General features: G+C 39.0%; 1 protein-coding gene across 3 annotated transcripts in view; it reads left to right on the top strand.

Annotated features, from left to right (window-relative positions):
- The window catches only part of Pla2r1 (phospholipase A2 receptor 1), a 122,996-nt gene that overhangs the window by 10,789 nt on the left and 89,973 nt on the right, over positions 1–22,234 (top strand). For all 3 annotated transcript variants that reach the window (XM_074070929.1, XM_074070927.1, XM_074070930.1), the window contains exons 2-6: positions 6,951–7,334; positions 9,819–9,992; positions 17,525–17,698; positions 21,505–21,618; positions 22,083–22,226. In XM_074070929.1, the coding sequence (XP_073927030.1) occupies positions 6,951–7,334; positions 9,819–9,992; positions 17,525–17,698; positions 21,505–21,618; positions 22,083–22,226 (990 nt within the window). The remainder of the gene's footprint in view (positions 1–6,950; positions 7,335–9,818; positions 9,993–17,524; positions 17,699–21,504; positions 21,619–22,082; positions 22,227–22,234) is intronic.

Below are 22,234 nucleotides of genomic sequence, written 5' to 3'. Positions count from 1 at the left end.
AATTGATTCAAATTAATTTCCTATGCATGTGTGTTACCTTCTAGGTTAATTCTTCTTGATCTAACCTTTTCTCTAGTTCCTGGTCCTCTTCTCCTATTGGCCTCAGTTGCTTTTAAGGTATCTGCTTTAGTTTCTCTGCGTTAAGGGCAACAAATGCTAACTAATTTTTTAGGTGTCTTACCTATCCTCACCCCTCCCCTGTGTGCTAAAGCTTTTATCATGTGCTCAAAGTCCAATCCCCTTGTTGTGTTTGCCCTTGATCTAATGTCCGCATATGAGGGAGAACATATGATTTTTGGTCTTTTGGGCCAGGCTAACCTCACTCAGAATGATGTTCTCCAATTCCATCCATTTACCAGCAAGTGATAACATTTTGTTCTTCTTCATGGCTGCATAAAATTCCATTGTGTATAGATACCACATTTTCTTAATCCATTCGTCAGTGCTGGGGCATCCTGGCTGTTTCCATAACTTGGCTATTATGACTAGTGCCGCAATAAACATGGGTGTGCAGATGCCTCTGGAGTAACCTGTGTCACAGTCTTTTGTGTATATCCCCAAGAGTGGTATTGCTGGACCAAATGGTAGATCAATGTTTAGCTTTTTAAGTAGCCTCCAAATTTTTTTCCAGAGTGGTTGTACTAGTTTACATTCCCACCAACAGTGTAAGGGGGTTCCTTTTTCTCCCCACATCCTCGCCAACACCTGTTGTTGGTGGTGTTGCTAATGATGGCTATTCTAACAGGGGTGAGGTAGAATCTTAGTGTGGTTTTAATTTGTGTTTCCTTTATTGCTAGAGATGGTGAGCATTTTTTCATGTGCTTTTGGCCATTTGAATTTCTTCTTTTGAGAAAGTTCTGTTTAGTTCACTTGCCCATTTCTTTATTGGTTCGTTAGTTTTGGGAGAATTTCATTTTTTAAGTTCCCTATATATTCTGGTTATCAGTCCTTTGTCTGATGTGTAGCTGGCAAATATTTTCTCCCACTCTGTGGATGTTCTCTTCAGTTTAGAGACCATTTCTTTTGTTGAGCAGAAGCTTTTTAGTTTTATGAGGTCCCATTCATCTATGCTATCTCTTAGTTGCTGTGCTGCTGGGGTTTCATTGAGAAAGTTCTTACCTATACCTACTAACTTCAGAGTATTTCCTACTCTTTCCTGTATCAACTTTAGAGTTTGTGGTCTGATATTAAGATCCTTGATCCATTTTGAGTTAATATTGGTATAGGGTGATCTACATGGATCTAGTTTCAGTTTTTTGCAGACTGCCAACCAGTTTTCCCAGCAGTTTTTGTTGAAGAGGCTGCTTTTTCTCCATCATATATTTTTAGCTCCTTTGTCAAAGACAAGTTGGTTATAGTTGTGTGGCTTCATATCTGGGTCCTCTATTCTGTTCTACTGGTCTTCATGTCTGTTTTTGTGCCAGTACCATGCTGTTTTTATTGTTATTGCTTTGTAATATAGTTTGAAGTCAGGTATTGTGATACCTCCAGCATTGTTCTTTTGACTGAGTATTGCCTTGGCTATTCGTGGCCTCTTGAGTTTCCATATAAATTTAACAGTAGATTTTTCAATCTCTTTAATGAATGTCATTGAAATTTTGATGGGAATTGCATTAAACATGTAGATTACTTTTGGAAGTATAGACATTTTTACTATGTTGCTGAATCCATTCTTTGCCAGGGCAGCACCCTCAGTAATCTAATTACTTTCCTGTATTCCCCCTTCTTAAAGGTCCCACCACCTGGCACATCACTGCTCTGAGACTCAAGCTCCTACATGAACCCAGGGAGCACTCTCATGCATATCCAAACCACAGCACCTCACATTCTGTTCATCTCTTGATCCTGTCGTTCTCCTTCCCTTAGAAATGTCCCTCCAGGACTGGACTCTAACTTCTCCCACTTTTCCTTTTGCATCACAATTGCATTGACAGTTGACTCCTTCAGAACCCCTGCTGGCTCATAGCATAGTCTCCAGACTGTCCCTTGGGTCCTCTCATGTGTTGTCTCACCCCATCCAAATGAGCTTGGTTATTTGTCTTCAGTTGTCTCAGCACCTCAAGTGATGTTGGACGCTGAGCAGGTGCTTGATAAATGTTTTGTTTGACTCCCTCGTATCTTCTGTGCTGGAGCCTCAGCCATGTATTGTTCTTCCCAATGCTCCTTTTCATCTGAAAAATAATATAAAAAGCTTTGAATAAAGTTCAAGTTCATAAAATGACCCCAAACCACTTGTTTTTTTTTAATAAGCAGTACTGGCGGTTGAACTCTGCACCTCGTGCTCGCTAGGCAGGTGCTCTACCACTTGAGCCGCTCTGCCAAGCCCCAAACCACCTCCTTCTAACTTCATTCTCTACTACTACCAAAATCTTTCATATTCCTTGGCATCATCATCCCAAAGCTGACTATTTTTGTCATTTCCTGTCCAAAATGTCTCCTTACACAATCCCTCACCTCTTCATCTCCCTACTCTCCTGGCCACTCTGTGAAAATGACAGTCTCTAGCTAGGACCATATCCCCATTGTTACAAATATTAGGCCCCTAATCAGAATTCATTGGGTGAAAATGTGAGGTGAGTTGGCTGATGCTCTGATCTTCTAGGCCAAACTGATGCCTTTTCCCTGTGGCTTCCATCCCATTGTCCTTCATATATCTCATGTCAAAATACATTTTGGCGTTAAGTTATAATTACCTGTGTACATTTCAGTGATTCCCAGAGAACATGAGTTGAGGGCAAGCCCTATGACATAAATATCTTTCCATCTAGAGGATTCCCAACACAAAGCATCTTAGGCACACAATATATATTTGTTGTTTGAAATTTCGAGTCTTCTACTTCAAAATGTTTGGTGACAATCTGTAGCAGTTCATTTTCTTCTTCCAAAGTTATAAGTGGATATATACAAATAAAGGCGCAACTTGATGGAATATGGTCCTTAGTAAATTTAATACTTGTATCCTAAGGCTAAAAGGATTTGGGGATAAAAAAAGTAAAAGACTGGTTCAACTAAGAAACCTTTACAGTCCAATCTAGCTCTGAAGTTCAAAATTCTGGATTTCCGGGTAAAGTTAGTCTCTTCTGCTGTACCCATGTTCATCCTATTCATCCAGTGCTATTCTGTTTTGTCCTCCCTAGAAAATGGCAAGCATGTATGTGTGTACAGACACGCTCCTCACTCAGATACAAGTCCTATCTACCTCATACACAACATCAGTTGACCACCCAGTCAAGTGTCTTTAATTTTGGTCTATTTTCTTTTTAATCACTTGTTTATACAGGCTTATTTTGAGTACAATTATTGTTGTGTTTTCTTTAGAAATGATGGAACTTCCTTCTTTTTATTAGCTAGGTAAACTCCTATGATTCCAGAACAAATAGATACAGTTTCAAAAGAGAGGCAAATAATTCCTCTGTCTTTAGCTCTATACACAGTGCTTCCCATTGGCACTAAATGAATGCTTGTTGAGCAAGTGAATGAGTGAATGAGTATTCCACATGAGGTCATGAAATAAAGAAAAAAACAAAACTGTGGCTTTAAGTTCAACAGTTGATGGAGCCAGCATTCTCCTCCTCGAAGGAGGGAAAAAGTACATGTTATCTCATGGGATCAAAAATTGGGTCTGAAATGATCTCCGAGAAGGAACTTAGAAGTAGAAAGTAGAAGCGCTGTCTTCCAAGGTTTTTTTTTAAAAGGATGTAAATTAGCTTATAAATTACTACTAGTAAATCGATCCTTCTTCTCTCCCTAAACTTATAAAGGGAAGTACAATAACATTTTCCTGAAAAGAGATTTAGTAATTCTGGCAGTTCTTCATTAATCACTTAATCAGTGTTCAAGCAGAACTGATGTCCTTGACATATATAATCAATCTTGATTCCTCCCACATTTGATTTTCATCCTTTTTGAAATACGACAACTACACACACTGAAGATTAGTGGCCTATTTTCACATCATAGTTTTGTTAGAGACAAATAATATGTGCACAGAAAAACAACTGGAATATTGGTACCTATAGTGCGTCTCTTTATAGTCTATTTGAAAACTTGTTTTCGGTAGTGAATTTATGGAGATTAAAAAATGCTAGAATCAGATTCTATTATAACTTAATGGGAAAATGGACTCCGTTCATTTTGTTAGCTTAATGTATTTGGAGGTAGCTTGCTCATTCTTATAGGTAAGACACAGGTACTTGTTTATGATACAAGCTGAAAAACTTTTCCAAAACTACATCCTAAAAGAAGCCAGCTTGGAAAAGTAATGGCATCCCAAAATTGAGCAACATGGATTAGACGTGTCTAATGTCTTCTGCTAGGAAAAGTATTTTTATGAATACAGAAGTTCTAGTTTTGTCATTCTTTTTCTCTTAACACAGTAATTTAGAAGTTTAAAATGTTATTTTTCACCTCAAATCTTAGTGATGTGTAATTCCCATGTCTACTTATTCACAGCCATACAGCCCTCCACTTACACACTACTTATCCATATCATATAGTTTTCTTATTCCCATAAAAAGAAAACAACTGCAGTAGAGACTTTACAGGGAGGGAATGTGAAAAAGCAACTGATGGAAACTTATTTGTAATTGTTCATATACTTAAACAAGTGGACAAGATCTGTTCTGTCTGCTTAATGGAGAGTATTTGTCCTCCATAAAGGGTAACAGCATGGTGTCTCAGGATTGTCTAAAACCAACAAGTCTGCACCCACTGTGTATTACAGAAACTAAAGTAAAAATAAGCTTTCACACTAATGTTGAAAGAAGAAAAGTCCTTGGAGAATCCTCAGACTTGCTAGCGTTCAGCCACACCTATAGCCAGATGTATAGGCTAAGAATCATGAAGTCCAAAGGATAATAAGAACAGTTCATGCTTACTGAGGTCTTCCCATGGTCTCTTGTGGTGTTTTGCATGGGTTCTTTAATGGATTATTCTTAATATCCCTATGAGGTCAATATCACACATATTCTCAGTTCAGTGAGACTCTGAAATCAAGTAATCTGCCCACAACAGCTGGTCTGTTGTGGGTCTGCCTGAGTCCCAAGCTCTGAGCCACTAGTCTACTTACCTATATCAGGTGTATAAACTAAGGCCTAGTCAGTAGGATGCAGAACTGAATATTTCAATGTACATATTAGGTAGAAGCTGATCTTCAGAACCATTATAGTAAAATAATTATCCTTTAATGAAAAATTAATGAAACTCTGAACTAGCTAGAAAGTAATTAGTAGATTACAACAGAAATTAAGGTTAACATTCTACCCAGGCATGAAAAGGTGAAAAGGAGTGTTGGAGAGAAGGTTAATTATCAGAGTCCATATCACATTGGTGAGAGGTGGATTCGATTTTGAATGACTATCACTTATACCCATACAGACATGGCCTTTATTAGGAAAACAAATTTCCAGATCTAAATGAAATCTCCTAAAACTATTCATTCTCTGCCCCCTACCCCCACACTGCCACTCCCTACTCTTTTGCTCTGATGTATGGTGATCAAAGCAATTTTCTGACAACTAATTTAACTCCTCAAACACATGGCTATAGGAAAGGTTATCAATTATTAAGTGAGGTATGACTTTCATTAATATACTGACAATTTTTTAACAGTGTCTTAAGTTGTTTTTGTTACTGTAAATCAGTTCTTCCTGGTCTGGTTAACTCTGGAGAAAGCAAAAGAACTTTACAAAAAGAAGAATTGCTCCCCCATGCTGTTCCAATCCCTTGAATCTCTGCCTGTCCTTGCTTTACTCCTGCCATGTGACAGGACCTGCCCTAAAACCCACCCATTTTAAGGGAACCTGATAATGTCTCTTCAGAGTTTTTAAGAATAGACAAGAAGTAAAATATAAGGTGGGATTCTGGCTAGAGGAGAGCTTGTGGACCCAACTAGGCACTGTGAGCCAAGACAACCTCGGCTGCCATGGGCCTAGCTGGCATATGGAGTCAACACACTTGACAATGTGTTCAGTACACCCTGTGCTTAGAACAAAGAAACAAGACATGGTTACCATCTTCAAAAAGCCTGTGAGAAAACAAGTCCATAGCTGTTGTACAATAGGTGACTTCCAAGTTAGCAGCTTGAAGTAAAGTCAGGCACCAGACAGGTAACCAACAATGCATTTCCTAGCTGGGTCCCGCCAACTTTTCCAAAAGGAACTTACCTCCGTTCCTTCTTCTGGCTTCAGGGGGAGAGCTCAGGGTTACGTCACAAAGTGCATACCTTCTCTGTGTGTCCTTGTAACCTGTAGTTTCTACTGTCCCCATGCTGCTCCAGCATGTCTTTTGTATCTAGGTGTAGAGTGTCCCAGGCATCCATCTACTACTGCCAATCCCACCCAACAAGGATGCTCCTCATAAGAATCTATCCTTAAAGCAAGATGTTGCCACTTTTCTATTCCTGATGGATCCAGCACAGCAAATGTGAAGAAGCATTGTGTTCTCACTCTCACTGAATTCTACATTAGGAGACAAAGTAACACCTTCCTTATATCTTCTTGGTTTTCCACAGGAGCATGATGGTAGAGATTCTCACTTCAGTGACTCTTGATTGAGCTGATATGTTGCTAATATCCAGGCATTTGTCCAAAGAAAGCCAAAGTCTCACCACATCCCTCAACATCAGTGTCCCTGAGTATTGTCATTCACTATCCAGTTGTGCTGAAAGCCTTCACTCATTAGTACCATTGAGTGGTTGGTAGATAGACCTGTTCCTACATGATCAAGGGGGTCCTAGATCAAAGGTCTCCCAAGAAACTTTAATGCTTCCCAAGAAACTCCTCTTTTCTGCAAATGAGGACCTTCTGAACCCTACCCATTAGCTCCACGTCTGCCCAACCAAAATGTTGACAATGGTGACTTATCACAGCTTAGATGTATATTCTGGGATCTTCATGACAGTAATTAATTATATATGAAAATTGCATACTACATCTGCTTTTCTGTTACAGATAAAGGAATATTCATTATCCAAAGTGAGAGCCTCAAGAAATGTATTCAGGCAAGTAAATCTGTACTGACCCTGGAGAACTGCCAACAACCAAACAAGTACATGCTGTGGAAATGGGTTTCAAACCACCACCTTTATAACTTGGGAGGCAACGGTTGTCTGGGCCTGAATTTATCAAATCCAGAGCAGCCATTAAGCATATATGAATGTGATTCTTCCCATGTTTCCTTGCGGTGGCACTGTAATAGAAAAATGATCTTGGGTCCACTCCAGTACATGGTCCAGGTGAAGCATGACAACATGGTTGTGACTGCATGGAAACAACTTCATACATGGATTTCCTACATGTCAGGTGGAAGAGACATTTGTGAACATCTTCACAAAGGTAAAAATAATTAAAACAGAGAACTTGTGGAATGATATTTAGTATTTAGAAAGTATTCCATCAGTAAAGATTTACAAAGCAGCATGAAGGAAGTAGGAAGTGCAATGTCAAAAGACTTCTGGTAAACATATCTTAGTGTCTTCTTTGCTTATAGTAAAAGGATTACTGGAGTTTTGGAATGTTTCTGTTAAATTCTGCTAAAGAGGCAGGTGTTGAAAGGAAAAAACATTTAACTATCTTTGGGAATCAATGGAAAGGAGAAGAAAGAATGAGAGAGAGAGACAGAGACAGAGAGAGAAAGGAAAGCAGAAGAAAACAGTATGTAAAGTGAAGCTTTTGCATTGACAAATACAATAATTGCCCCTGCCACACAATTTTTTTTTTTTTTTTTTTGTAGCAGCTCAGCCTTGCTTATGGAGGTGTCTCTGTAGGACACAAATGCCTCCTAAAGCCTGGCTGGCATCCATGTGACAGTCATACTACAAGGCACTGGAAGATAAATGATACACTGTTGTCAAGGGTTATTTGTTGTGTGTCAAGCATGGAATGTAGGAGGCATGATTTATTGGAAGACTTTCATTTTCCATACTTCTGTTATTTTTAGCATTCTTAAACAGAAAAAGAACAAAACATTTTTTAAAAAGTCACATAAATTCTGACACTCTAGCTCTGTCATTAGGGCTAATCTTGTAGCTGTATTCATTCATTCATCTACCCATCCATCCACACATCTATCCATCTATCCATCCATCTGACACATGTTGAGCACTGAGTTTTCATCAGGTTCAGTGCTAGGCACCTGGCTTATAAAGGCCAACAAGACACATGTGGTCCCTCTCCTATGCTGATCATAGGAATTATGCTTTTATGAGAGCATGTCCTCCTAAAAACCCTATACCTGGGAAGCAGAGCAAGGAACCCCTAAGGCTCAAAGCAAGACCTTCTCCTACAGCTATAGGGACTAAGTGAAAAGAGGGCCAAGAGCGAGACATTTTGGGGGCTTACTACAATAAACTAAGCACTATAGACTAGCATTCTGAAAACTCTACAGTTCTAAGGAAGAACTTGAACTTTGCTTTGTGTTAAGTTTTAGCCACATACCCACAATGCACATGGGAAGACTCTAGGCAACACATGCTTCTGAGTAGAAGGCAGAAGATTGAAACAAAAGGATGCGTTCTGAAGTATTTCTAATTCCTAGAAATGCCTAACTGCTATGGCTGGTAAATGTTATGACCTCAGTCTGGCCCCTGCCAGTGGTGGGAAAGTGATGGAAATCTCCACAACTGACCTTTTTTGTTCAGGATCAGTGACTTAATTAAGGGTGGCTCTGATCCTCTGCTTTATAGAAAGCCCAAGTTGAGTTTTTGTTGATTTCTGCCTATGGTCAAGGATGCTGGATTATTTGCAGTACTCTGAAAAAGCAGCCAGCAGAACACCTGGCATGGCCATCTCTGTCTGGACCACTGTAGAAGCTGCCAACCAGCCCTCTTCATCCTTTCACCATTTAGGCTGTTTGTCACAATGCAACCCAGAGTGATTCTTTAAGAATGGAAATCTGATCTTGTCACTTTCTCATTCAAAATTTACCAGTGATCTCCCACCACCTTCAGAGTAAAGAACAAAGTCTGTAACAATAGGATGAGGCAGTACTTCCCTGCTTCCTCTTCCCCTCAAGCATCCTTGCCCTTTTTCATTCACATCCCTCACCCTCACCCCCCAACACACACATGCTGTTTTCTCCAGTTCTTTACACTTGCTGTTCCTTCTGCCAGGAAAACTTTTCCCAAGACTATCACTCTTGCTTCATCCAGCTCTTATTCAGAGAGGTCTTACACTGACTGCTCTACCCAAAGTACCCTTCCACCTTGTCATATTCCTCTCTCTCTCTCTCTCTTTCTCCCTCTCTCTCTCTCTCTCTCTCTGTTCTCTATATCTCACTTTTCTTCCTGGCATTTATCACTACCCAGATTGTATTATATGTTTATTTCTCCCACTAAACCAAAAGCTCCTCACAAAAAGAAATTTTTGATATTTTGTTCATTTCTATACCCCAGTGTAGGGTATATTAAATGCTCAATAAATATTTATTGAATGAATAAATTAATAAATGCCTATGAAACTATTAGGGTTAGATGCTGATAGCTGATATATTTGGGGACTGGAAGATACTTTCAAGTAAAATCTCCATTAAATTTTCCTTTTCATCCACAAACAATGTATGCTGCTCTAGCAATGCACCATAGTAAATAAACACATAGACAAATAAATAAGCAAACCATTTACCCAGACTTCCTCTGAGCCCAGCATTGGTCCTGGCACTTCTACAGACACTGGACAGTGAGGACCTGAGGTCTCACTGAGCTTTAGTCAATACCTGATCCTAGGAGTTTTTCAGTCAATGAAAATACATTAGCCAGATAATAGTTGCCAAAGATGAAGCTGACACCATATTTGACTTTGTCCATTTTTTTTTTCTCCTAGATTTGTATACAATCAAAGGGAATGCCCATGGAACACCATGTATGTTTCCTTTCCAGTATAAACACCAGTGGCATCATGAATGCACCAGGGAAGGCCGGGAAGATGACTTGCTGTGGTGTGCCACCACAAGCCGATACGAAAGAGATGAGAAGTGGGGATTCTGCCCAGATCCCAGTAAGAATAAATGTAGTGTTCTCCATATGTCATGAATGAATCGAGGATGATTAGAAAGTTATCTGCACCTAAAGAAAAGCACCAGGGTTGATGGATTGAAGTCTGAATAAGCACTTTGATTCCATTAATCCAGATTTTGATTTGGGGTTTGTTCTTAGCTTGAAAAGACAATTTTGATGTATATTCCTTTTTGTCCTTATGTTCAAAAGATGTTAATTAGTCATTCTTCATTAAGCTCATTGCATAAGGATACTTTAACTGGAATCAAATTATAATACTCTGAGATCAAATTAATCTCAGCTTCTCGCAGGGTACTTGAAAACAAACCTGAATGTATAAGAAGCCCAGTTATCCTTTCAGTCCTCTACCTCTTATGAGCTGCCCTAATTTCCCCACATCCAGACTGCTTGTCTTGCCCATTGTCAAGTCCAGGCATCAGCCAGCCCCTTGATGATCTTTCTATAAAATCGCAGTTTCCCTCATTATTTCTCAACAGTGGGTTCTCATCCTGACTCCCTTCCCTTGCCACTTACTGTCCAGCCATAGCCTCAACATCTTTCTCTCAACTTGATTTTCTAGGTTCAGTGACAGCTGCAATGCTCTTTTGTTTCAGTTAGTGCCTATTTTTTATTTTATTTTATTTAACTAAAGGGTTTCCACTTGTTTCTAAGCATGGGAGAATATTTATGAACACTTTCTGCTTTCTGTATTCCATTTCCTTCACCTTGGTTCCTGTGTGTCAGAGAGTAAAGATTTTACAGTCTCTTCATCTTCCCTGCCTTCTTTCCTTCCAATATATAACAAAATACAACATTAAATTTAAAACAAAAGCAAATTAAAGAGATTAACTCCAAAGAATCTTGACTTATAAATTATCTGTAGAATTGTTTTCTATTGTAAGAGTCAGTATAACTTAGTAAGTAGGGAAGAGTAGAGGCTTTGAACCTGACAAATCAAGGCTGAAGTCCTGCTTCCTCCCAACAAGTAGATTTCGAGGAAGGTCCTTCTGTCTCTCTGAGTCACGGCTTCCTTGGTTATAGAATGGAGAAAATAGCATTGTCCTAATTGAATTGTTTGGATTCAACTGCATGACATCTCCAAGACACCATAGTGCCTGGCACACAGTTAGTCCTGACAAGAATCAGACACTACCATCAGACTTAATTTATCTTTCAGCATATATACTTTTGTTTTTGTTGTCATTTTGTGATTACTGGAAATTGAGCTCAGGGCCTCGTGAATGGTAGTCAAGTACTCTACTACTGAGCTACATCCCCAACCTTAAGTACATGCTTCCAAATCAATGATCTTTCCTCTTTATTGCTGGTCCACAGGCACTAGATTAGGGCCAGTGGTGAGTATCAGGAGTTTTGGAACTTTTAATTCTCCCTTCAAAGAATCTGGCATCTAGTGGAGGAGAGGGGAGACAGGTTTACCATATGCCAGAAAAGGCAGACTATATTTGATTTGATTAGAACCATTTGGGAAATAATTAAAATGCAAATGCTTACCTTCTCTCCAGTGGATTCCAGCATCCACATTTTTGACAGGTACCTGAGGTGATCCTGATACAGATAATTCTTCATCAGACAATTCATAATGTGCAGGAAATTCCATGTAACATATATCTAATTCACGGGTGACATGAAGTCATTTAATGGCCAATATGGTTTCAAAGAGAAGCTCTTAGTGGAGATCTTGGTGTGGAGATGTTAGTGTGGGGGTTGGTAGTTATAGGATCATTGCAGGTATGAATCCCTTAGCTGCTAAAATGGGGGAGGGGTGAAGGATACAGAGAAGTCTGGGCAGCAGGGGCTTAGGACAGTAGCTATTTACCAACTAGCATGAAAGCATTTCACTATTTAATAACTGTCAGATGGCCAGCTTCTCTCTCTGAATCTTAATTTAAGTGTGTAGTTATACATGCAAGTAGTTTCTATCCCCCTTGAATTCCTCAACAGATGTCATATTATTTACATCTTATCCTTCTGTTTCTGTCTCCAATAGATGTCATAATTAAAACCAAATTAATGAACCAATACTAATAAAATTAACACATATTTCACTTGGCTCTAATACTAGGGACTTTTTAAAAACTCCAGTATTCTCCTTAAGGTTCTCAGAAGAATGCTGTCACCATCCTCTGTCACTTGTAGCCACTTACAATTCCCTGGTAGAAGCCTGGATTTCAAGGGGCTCAGGACTTTCACTTCTCATACTCTCTATTTGTTCAGCTTCTTACAGCTCAGAAGCTTTCTTAGCTTGATAGCTTGCCAAATCCCACCTCTCCTGACCTCCACCACAACCAGCAGAGAGCATGTTTATTTATACAGTGCTAAATTTTGGTTCCAGTTTTCTTACTTCCTTGTTACTTTTGGTTCCTGGTGGCTAACATAACTCAAAATGACAGATGAGAGGCTGAAATCTGAGTAAGCTGATAGCTCTTTCCATGGGTCAATAAGTGGCTAGGACACAGAGGAGTTGAATAAAGTAAATGTTCATACTTCTGCATCTCATCTTTCTCACATGGAAACTTTTTAAATGTCTAGAAATAAAATGATGCTGCCTTTTAAAAAAGTTTGCTGTAAGTGAGCAGAATTTATGTGTAATATAACAATGTGCCATGTATGAGCACACTAGCACTGAAAGGATGTGATTGAACACCTTCAGGAATAAACATGGCATACGAGAATTTCTCTGGGCTTGTTTAGAGGAAATTCTAGGCCACATTAAATCTCTCTAGGTTGTGTGCCTTACACAGCTGGAGAATCACAGTTAGAGATATTTTTAGATTACAGCCTCTGGAATGGTCTGACTTGTCCTTGAATTTTATTCAGTTGACACAATTTTGATCAGTAACTTGAATGACATAACAGAGAAGACTGGTATAATTGCCAGTCTTACCCTGAGCCTTCTACTTGGGTCAGCAAAGCTATAATGCTTCTCTTCCTCAAAATGGAAAACTTTGTACTTCAAGAGACACTCTCAAGACAGTGAAAAAGAGTGGCCTGGGGGTGTGGCTCAGTGGTTCAGTGCTTCCTAACATGATCCCATGCTCATGCTTGGTAACTTCCCCAGCAAGGAGGGGATGGGAAAAGACAACCCAAACCACTTATAGAATGGGATAAAATATTTGCAAATCATATATCTGATAAGGAACTTATATCTAGAATATAAAAAGAATTCTTACAACTCAATGATCAAAAGATAAATAATTTCATTTAGAAATAGGTGAAATACCTGAATAGACACTTCTCCAAAGAAACTTAACAAATGACCAGTAAACACATGAAAAGATGTTTAACATCATTAGGGAAATTCAAACAAAACCCACAAAGAGGTATCATTTCACACCCACAAGGACAGCTACAACAACAACAACAAAAAGTTAATAACAGGTGCTAGCAAAGATGTGGGGAAATTAAAAACCCTTCCATTACTGGTTGAATTGTAAAATGCATAGTTGCTTTGGAAAACAGTCTGTCAGTTTGTCAAAAGTTTACATACAGAGTGGTGACTCTCTAACCAGGACCATCCAACTCTGCAATTCCACTACCAGGTCTATAATCAGGAGAAATTAAAACATATTCCCACATAAAAACTTCTACACAGATGTTCATAACAGCACTGTTCAGAACAACCAAAAAAATAGAAGCACTGTAACTGTCTGCCAACTGATGAACACGTAAATATAGTATGGTATATCCACACAATGCTGTATTCCCTAGGTTGGACTAGGGGAAAAGTATTGTAGCTGTTGGGAGAGCAAAAGCTTACTAAAGAAAACTAGTAATGTTTCCAGGAAGTATTTGGGTGGTTGACAATGGGATGACTGGAGTGACTTTTCTTGGCAGTATTCACCTGCACAGAGGAGGCAGATGACTGTTTTCTTCCATCGAAACAGGGCTCCATAAGTCACTAATGGACTCAGTCTTCATCATATTCAAAAATTAGGCAACATAAGACAAAACTGACACCATCTCTTTCCCTGGGTTTCTGTAACCCACCCCTATTAATTTTCCCCTTTCCTTTGTGGGCACCAGTTCTTGTCTTCTTTAACAGCATCCCATCCCCTATCCAGCAACCTTTAAATGCTGTTTGGGAAACTCAGGGAATACCATGAACAAGCTGGAATGAACTTTCTGCTTTCCTGACAGCAATCAACAAGCAATCACATAATACATTGTCAAATTTCAGGTGTGATCAGAGCTACCTACCAAGAACTGTGCCAGGCATTGAAAAGGTGCATTCCAACAGGTCCTGACTCGGCCTGGGGTCCCAATTACCAGTGCAGCACTTTGTAGGGAGCAAACATTCTACTATTTGCTGAGTCTATGAAAAACCAAAGATAGAAAAAACTAGTCACTTTGCAGCTTGGAGTTCAAAAGCTGATCTGACAGAGCTGACAGAGTAAGTCTTCATTTAAAAAAAAAAGAATTCAACAATTTAAAAAAGTGACAGTGAACAGGACAATGGCAAAGGCATAGGGAAGAAAAACAAACCACATATACAGAGGAGGAGGAATGGCTAGATCTTCATCATAATTCCCAGTGAAGCCAGGGTTGACATGAATGTACCTCAGCTCATTACCAGAAGGTATAGTTTGGGAGGGGAAAGATCACCTACTTAGAACATCATGTAAAAGATTTTAGTAATCTCTCCTCAAATAGCATGAGCTCAAAGTTCAAGGAGCTCAAATTTAGTGATAGAAAAGATGTTAGGCAGACAAATATGCAGAAAAATAAGATGATTCTAGTCCTTACATTAGATTTTTTCCCAGAACAATTAAGCATACCTGAGACATAAACCTTTGATTTTGCTTTTACAGTGGCTCAGGAAGAGAGATTATGTAAGTACAGACACCCCAGGCCAAGACAGAAGCCTGTGGCAGGCAAGCTCCCAGAGAGCAGTATGTGAGACAGGGAGGAGCGTGCAGGGTGTTTCTCCCAGAGTCTTCTCAGGACAAGTTCCTGTGAAAGAAAGGGAAAAGAGAAGTACTGTGCCAAACTGGTAGGCCAACTGTTATGAGGAGTTCTCAAGCGGGGGCTTCCAAGTTGCCCCTGGTGGGGTGAGAGGGTCATCCCTCCACTGACAAGTCATGCTGGGCCAGCTGCCCTTGGGAAGGGAGAGGAAAAGTGACTCTTCAGGCAAGGTAGTCCTTGAAGAAGGCTTAAAGCTGAAGGTGTCTGTGGCAGCTGGAAAAAATAGTCCTTCAGTCCTGAGGGGTCAGGGCCTCCTCTGAGTGGCATTTTCATTCCATTTGTTGCTTTAACATCCTTCAAATGAGACCTATGGAGCAATACACAGCCCACCTAGAGAAGCAGAGACGGCACGTGTCTGCTGCACAGAAACATAAGTTCTAAAATTTATTTAAATTTCCATGACATAAACTGATTTGTTAGGAGAACATTTGCAAATATTTAATTGATGTTTCTCTATCAACTAACCTTAATAATGGGCACAGATAGTCCAAAGCCAAGGAAAGTCTAACATAAAATGGGCTGTGTAATACATAGCACAGACATGGTCACCTGCAAATCCCCCACTTAGCTGCTTAACATACAGAATTCAAGCAGGTTACTAAAAAGAATATATGAAAAGGGCAAGACCAACTCTTGGCAAAATGGGAGTCAGATCAATTGAAATGTCCTCCAGACCTTTTCTTGTCGTGCATATGGCTGTGGCCTGGAGGCTTATAATTCGGATTTATTGTCAAGTTTTTCCCCCGAGGCAGGAGATGAGAGGCAGGTACCTTGTTCCAGAACTGACTTTCCTCTCTCCTCAGATCTCTCCTTCTGCCATCCTATCTTCTAAAAGCCAAGGGCAACTTAGACCTGCCCTTCTTGGGAAGAGCTTTGAATTTTTTTTCTTTAAGACAGTGTTTCCTAGTGTTTGCTTCATGGAGCATCTTCATTAGAATAAGAAATATATTTTAAATGCATGTTCATGAGTCCACCCCAGACCTGATTCACAATCTCTCAGACTGAGAACAAAATAACATTTTTTTTTCTTTTTTAAAACAATCTGGCTCCATGATTCTTCTACACACTGAACTTGTAAACACTCCCTTGCTCCTCTTGTGCCTATCAGCTGTCATGTTGGATGAAAATGGCTGAATTAAAGTCTAAAACTGCTCACTGGGTGGCCCATCTCAGGGAAGGCTTGGCATTTTATCTAAATATAGTTTCTAAGATTCACCAATTTCAGTGGGGAAATTTCAGCCATCAGGGTGAGACAATTTCCCTCTCTCTTTTCCCTCCCTTTCTCCTCTTTTTCTTCAGTGTTGTTTGGCACTCCACCCTTTTCAATCTTGTGCCCCTCTGTAAACATATGTATCAGCCAGGTTGTCTATAGACAACTTTATATTTATGTGTGATTTAATAACTTCTGATGAACTAACTCAGTTCTGGAGAATACAGGTTGAAACCAGACATGAAAACAAAGTTTTCACTTTTCCCAAGGGAATCATCTAACTTAAGTATTTATGGAAAAATGAAAACTATTTCATTGTCAAATAAGTTGGAAGTATACTAAATTGAAATAGGCATATTTCCCAACCACTGGACCTCTCAGAATCTTTAGTATGCTAATACACACTGTGAATTTCCCAGAGGACACTATGTATGCATTATGCCCAGATTTTCTTGGGAGCCTTTTGAAGTCATCTTGTTCTGTGGACCACACATGGGGAAAGATGTTTTAAACCATAGCATGTTGCCTGTCCATTGTTTACACTCATGCTGAAGTATTGGTTTCCATTTCCTACATTATGAAATTCTATGATTTCTGATAATTATTTGTGGCTGCCTAGTTATCTTGGGGCTCAATTTAAAATTTTGGCAAAAGCACCCAAACTAAGTCTTCATTTTTGTCTGTTATTTCAATAAACTTCAAATTCCAAATCTACATTTCATACTTTACTGAATTGTCTTTAAACATAGTATGCAATCTTTGGTCAATGTCTTACAAATGGATTTTCCTTCTATTCTTCTTGGCTGAAATAACTTTTTTAGACTAAATATCAATGTTCCTGTGCTCAACATTTATTTGAAAACCTATAACTCATACATCTGCTATATACCTTTTATTCCATTTATCATTTTGGTATTGGGAGAGAAAAGTCTTTTGAAACAGAATTACAGTCTATCCCATAAATGTGAAATTTACAGTGTTCAATGTAAGATTCTAAATGACTGCTTATGAAAGAATCCCAATGTTATTTTCACAAATACTTCACTTCTATTGCCTTCTCTGAAAACTAGTTTCTATTATTTTCCATGAAAGATCAGAGCTTCTTTTCAGATAATTTCTTAAGTTTCCCTAGGTAAATCTTGGAAAAAACATAATTGTAAGATGTCAATGGAATATCAATGCAGATTTCACCATAAAGACCTAATCAAGAATAGATAAGACACTGATGTTTTAGAGGTTTTTCAAGTTGGAATCATTCCATTCAGATTCATCCAGGAAATATACTGCTGTATAGATAAAATCAGACTGCAGTGAATGTTTTTAATCGGTTCTATTTCCAGCCTCTGCAAAGATAAGTTGTGACGCTGTCTGGGAGAAGGACCTCAATTCACACATTTGCTACCAATTCAACCTGCTTTCGTCTCTCTCCTGGAATGAGGCACATTCTTCATGCCAGATGCAAGGTGGCACCTTATTAAGTATTGCGGATGAAAGTGAAGAAAATTTTATAAGGAGTAAGTAGGTGGATGATGCACATATTACATTGACACAATAAAATGACTGTCATTAAGAGTTATGTCCATGTATGCAAAAATACATCCTGAAAAAAGTTTCTTTAAAATATTTCTTTTCTTAGTATGGCAGAAACTCTCACCCAGAACATTTACATGAACCCTGAGCCATTTCACTTGACAGTCAGGTCTTCCTTATTTTTTCCCCCTTGGAAAAGAGAATTTGAGGCCCTCACCAAGGACCCAGGAGGGCTGCAGTTCTAGCAAGTAGGTCAGAGAAACTTCTAAACTGAAGTGCCAATTCCTGTTCTTCTGGAGAACTGTCTACACATTCAATTTCCATTTATAAACAATTAAGCAGTCTTTTAATTAACAGCTTATTCATCACTCACCGTGTGCAGGTACATTATAGGCAGGCCTTCTGGCAGAAGCCAAACAATTAAAATTTTGTAGGAAAAGCAAAAGCGTATACATGTCAACTAACAATATAATCATGTCAAAGGAATTGTGCTAACGAATTGGGCCTTGTGTTTCACCCACCACCCAAACTTTCCTCTTACTTCTCCACTGTAGATTAAGTGTGCTTATTTATCTCTTTAAACTTTTTAGAAACATTGAGAAGTACCATAAAATTAGTCACTTTCATTAAATGTTGTTTTTCTCAAATTTTATTCCATGCATGATACATTTCTTTCAGAATTTTAAAATTGAGTTCTACAGAAAGAAAAGCAAATGAAACATCCCCCATATTCTACGATTCTGAGCTAACCATGTCCTTCTACAAAAGCATGTAAACGCATGTATCTCTATAAAATGATCCTGGGTAGAAACTGCTGCCCAGCGCTCAGGTGCAGGAACCTGGAGCCACCTGCCTGCATCTCAATTCTGTCTCCACGGCTGAGAAGTAGGGTCACTCAAGCAACTGACAACATTCATATCTCTCCATGTCTCCCTCTAGCAAGAGAAATTAATAGTACAACCCGCTTGGCAAAGTGGGCTGCATCTTTTAAGGCAGGTGAAGTCTTAGAAAAGTGCCTGGCACACATAAGGAATACTTAGTGTTTTCTATAACACCACCTATGCACACCGTGTTAGTACCTGTTTATTTCAGTTGCCTGCACACAGTGAACATCTGTCCTTGTCCGTAAATATAGTTCTACATAATGCTTTTGCTTTTGTTTTGTGGTACTGGGGCTTGAACTCAGAGCCTACACCTTGAGTCACTCCGCCAGCCGTTTTTTATGATGGGTTTTTTCGAGATAGTCTTACAAACTATTTGCCCTGGGCTGGCGATCCTACTGGTTTCTGCCTCCTGAGTAGCGAGGATTACAGGCGTGAGCCACTGGTGCCCGGCATATGCAATGATTTTTAATGGTTACCTAGTAGGGCAACTTAGCAGTACCATATTGATGCAATCTCCTCTTATTAGGAATAGATTGATAAAATTATGTATTTTGGTACTTATTCATTTGTTGCTATTACAAAGGATCCTTGCATCTACTTTGTGCGTAGCTCCCCAACTGTTTCTCTATGAGTTTATAGAAGTGGATTCACTGGATGGAAGACGAGACAGTCTTTACGGCTTTTGAAAGTCAGTAACACTTTACAGAAGGATTGTAACAAATGGATGAACAATGCATGCCTGCCTTTCTCTCCCCCCACCCCCCAGCCATGCACAGGTGGGGAATTATCATTGAAATGAAATTAATTTGAGCGAGTCATATTAGAGTAAAACACCAATTTCTGAGATCATTGCTAACCTGTAATGGTTTTATGTAAAACTTTGCACACCATTTATGAATCACAATTGTTATCTATCTTAACTGCCAGGATCTCTCATGAGAGTATTTGGAGCTATTCATCAAACTTAAATAACAATTTAAAAAAAGAAGATATATCAGAGAATTTGATTTAAATACCTCAGTTCTATAATTAGACTTTGGGGATTGTTTTGGAAAACAGAAGTCTATTCACAAAGACAGAAACCTGCTCTAATCAAAGTTTTTTAATGATGAGAATAGTCTAATATGTTTTGCTAGTTGATAATGAACATTAAATATGGTATATTAAATAAGTATAATCTAAGCTGTCACAAATGTCAAGAAATAAGCCAAAATAATTTGGGTGTGAGTTTGTTATTACTGCATTATAGGCCAATTTAGTTGTAAAGGTAAATAGACTGAGATTTTTTGGGTACCTTTAAACATAGATTAAATTTCAGAATGTGTATTGATAAAACAGTTGCACAACAGGTATTCAAAATAATTCTAAGAATAATTAATATTTTAATATTTAATTAGATTATGTTAAAATATCATTGGCACTTGCCTGGATATGAAATGTGGAAACTTCTTGTTTCTTGACAATGCATCTTCCAATCCACTTCTTGTCATCACAAGACCTGTTAAGTGCTATAATCAATGAAGCTATTGAAAGGAGTAATCAAATGGGCATGGAAGAGATTGGATGTTCATATCACAGAAACCTCAGAATAAGGTCCCTGTATGACACATTGCTTCTGTTTAGTGATTTCTGGGGTCTTGAAATTATAACACACACCTTTTTTCCTTTTCTTAAGTAGGCTTGGTTCCTCCATTTTCCACTATTTTATTGAAGTGTCCAGTCACTGAGTTACTGCAGGTCTGTTATCTGTTATGCAGATACACTGACCACATAACCTGGTAGTCACATCCAAACTCTTGGATGTGAAACTCTTTTACAGTAAAAGGGGCTTCAACTAATAATTATTCTAGAACTACCAGAATAAACCATGAGTTTTTGAGGCAAACTGAGACATAAAGTCACCCTGTTCCTAAGGATCTCAGTCTCAGACTGGGCTCCTGCATCTGGCCCAGAATAAAGTGAGTCCTGAAGCAGATGAACCATAAGAAAGCAGTGCTCGCCTTCATAGAATAAAGGACTAAATGGCAATACTTAAGAGTGTTGTGAAATTGGCCATTTTCATTAAGAGTCTCTGCCACTGCTTTTTTTTTTTCCTTCAAGTTTTATCACACAAGTAGTACATGTTTATACTAGAAAATAAACTTCATTCAGGTACCCAAAAAGAAAAACCCCCCAAAATTTCCATAATTCTGTAATTTTGATTAGCACATCTTTCTGCACAAACATGTCAGTGCATATTCCCTTAGAGTGTCTATTAAAAAACTGGGATCGAATTAAACCTTGAGTTGCTGTGGTCCATTGGTTAGGAGCAGGAGCCACAGAGCCAACCTGCAATAAAACCTTCTTTCACCTCAAGTTGTGGATGCTACCTTAAGTTTGCCTTGCATGACCTTTGTCCCCACCTGCCAGGCCTCACTCCAGAGCTCTGTCCCATGGATTATGCTGCTTCTCTGCCGCACAACCAGTGGCTCTTACACCGTGCAGTCCTGCCGCACTGTGCCTCAGAATACATTCATAAATTTGAAGATTTGTTTCTGTTCACTTTCTGAAAGTGGCCCTGGGTACTTCCCCCTCCACTTTCTAGACTCTTAAGTGAATGTGCTATGAAAATGAGATGGGCTGAAATTCATAACTGTGCAATGACCATTGAAAGGTGACATTTCTGGATGCTTGGGTGAAGCATTTCATAGCTGAGAAGAGCAGTCACTGAGGCTAGAAGACCTTTGTGTTTCTGAAGGAGGCAGTCTTGCTTCATCACTCTGAAACACCAGGGTGGAGTTTAGTAGCACCTAACCCCTTTCCTGGCACAGACTGGGACAAAATGGTGACTCCGTGACTCAGAAATAGGAAAACAAGAAGGAAGTAGAACATTGAGCTATTTTTTACCTTCATCGTTTTCTTTGCAGAGCACCTGAGCAGTAAAGCAGTGGAAGTGTGGATGGGTTTGAACCAGCTGGATGGAGATACTGGCTGGCAATGGTCTGATGGAACACCACTCAACTATCTGAACTGGAACCCAGGTACCCAGAATGTTATATTTACCTACAGAGTGCAGCATCGTCCTGCAGACTTGACGAGCTAGATCTATGACATATGATTCTGAAAGTGGGTTATAAATATGTTTTAGCCTGACTGGATCAAGCTAGTTAAGCTTTTCCAGACAAGAAGGTGGAGACCAGAAAGGTAAACTATTGAACCAAGGTTGCAAGGGAATTGGGGTCAGAACCAAGGTTTGGACTTCTGTTTTAAATAAAGCAATAAATTACAAAATATTCCTCTACTTGAAAACAATAGAAATGGTTCTTTTGTGATTTGGGGGAAAGCATTTAATTGTCAGGCCTGGTCTTTTCTGCAAAATTATAGGCATAGCATAATATCTTCTAGGATCCACTCTCTATGCCTAAGAAAACAGCTGTCTCCTGGTCTTAAAACTACATTTCAGTGAATAGTCAACTCACATTAAACACACACATTGTATTTTCAGAGATAAATGTTGAGCCATTTGTTGAATATCACTGTGGAACATTTAATTCATTTGTGCCAACTGCCTGGAAGAGTAAGGATTGTGAGTCCACTTTGCCTTATATATGTAAAAAATATCTAAACCACACTGACCATGAAATAGTTGGTAAGTGT

Source organism: Castor canadensis, chromosome 4 (genome assembly GCF_047511655.1).
Source record: "Castor canadensis chromosome 4, mCasCan1.hap1v2, whole genome shotgun sequence".
NCBI lineage: Eukaryota > Metazoa > Chordata > Mammalia > Rodentia > Castoridae > Castor > Castor canadensis.
Note: the sequence above shows the minus strand (reverse complement) of the source record. Positions and strands in the feature narration are given on the sequence as shown.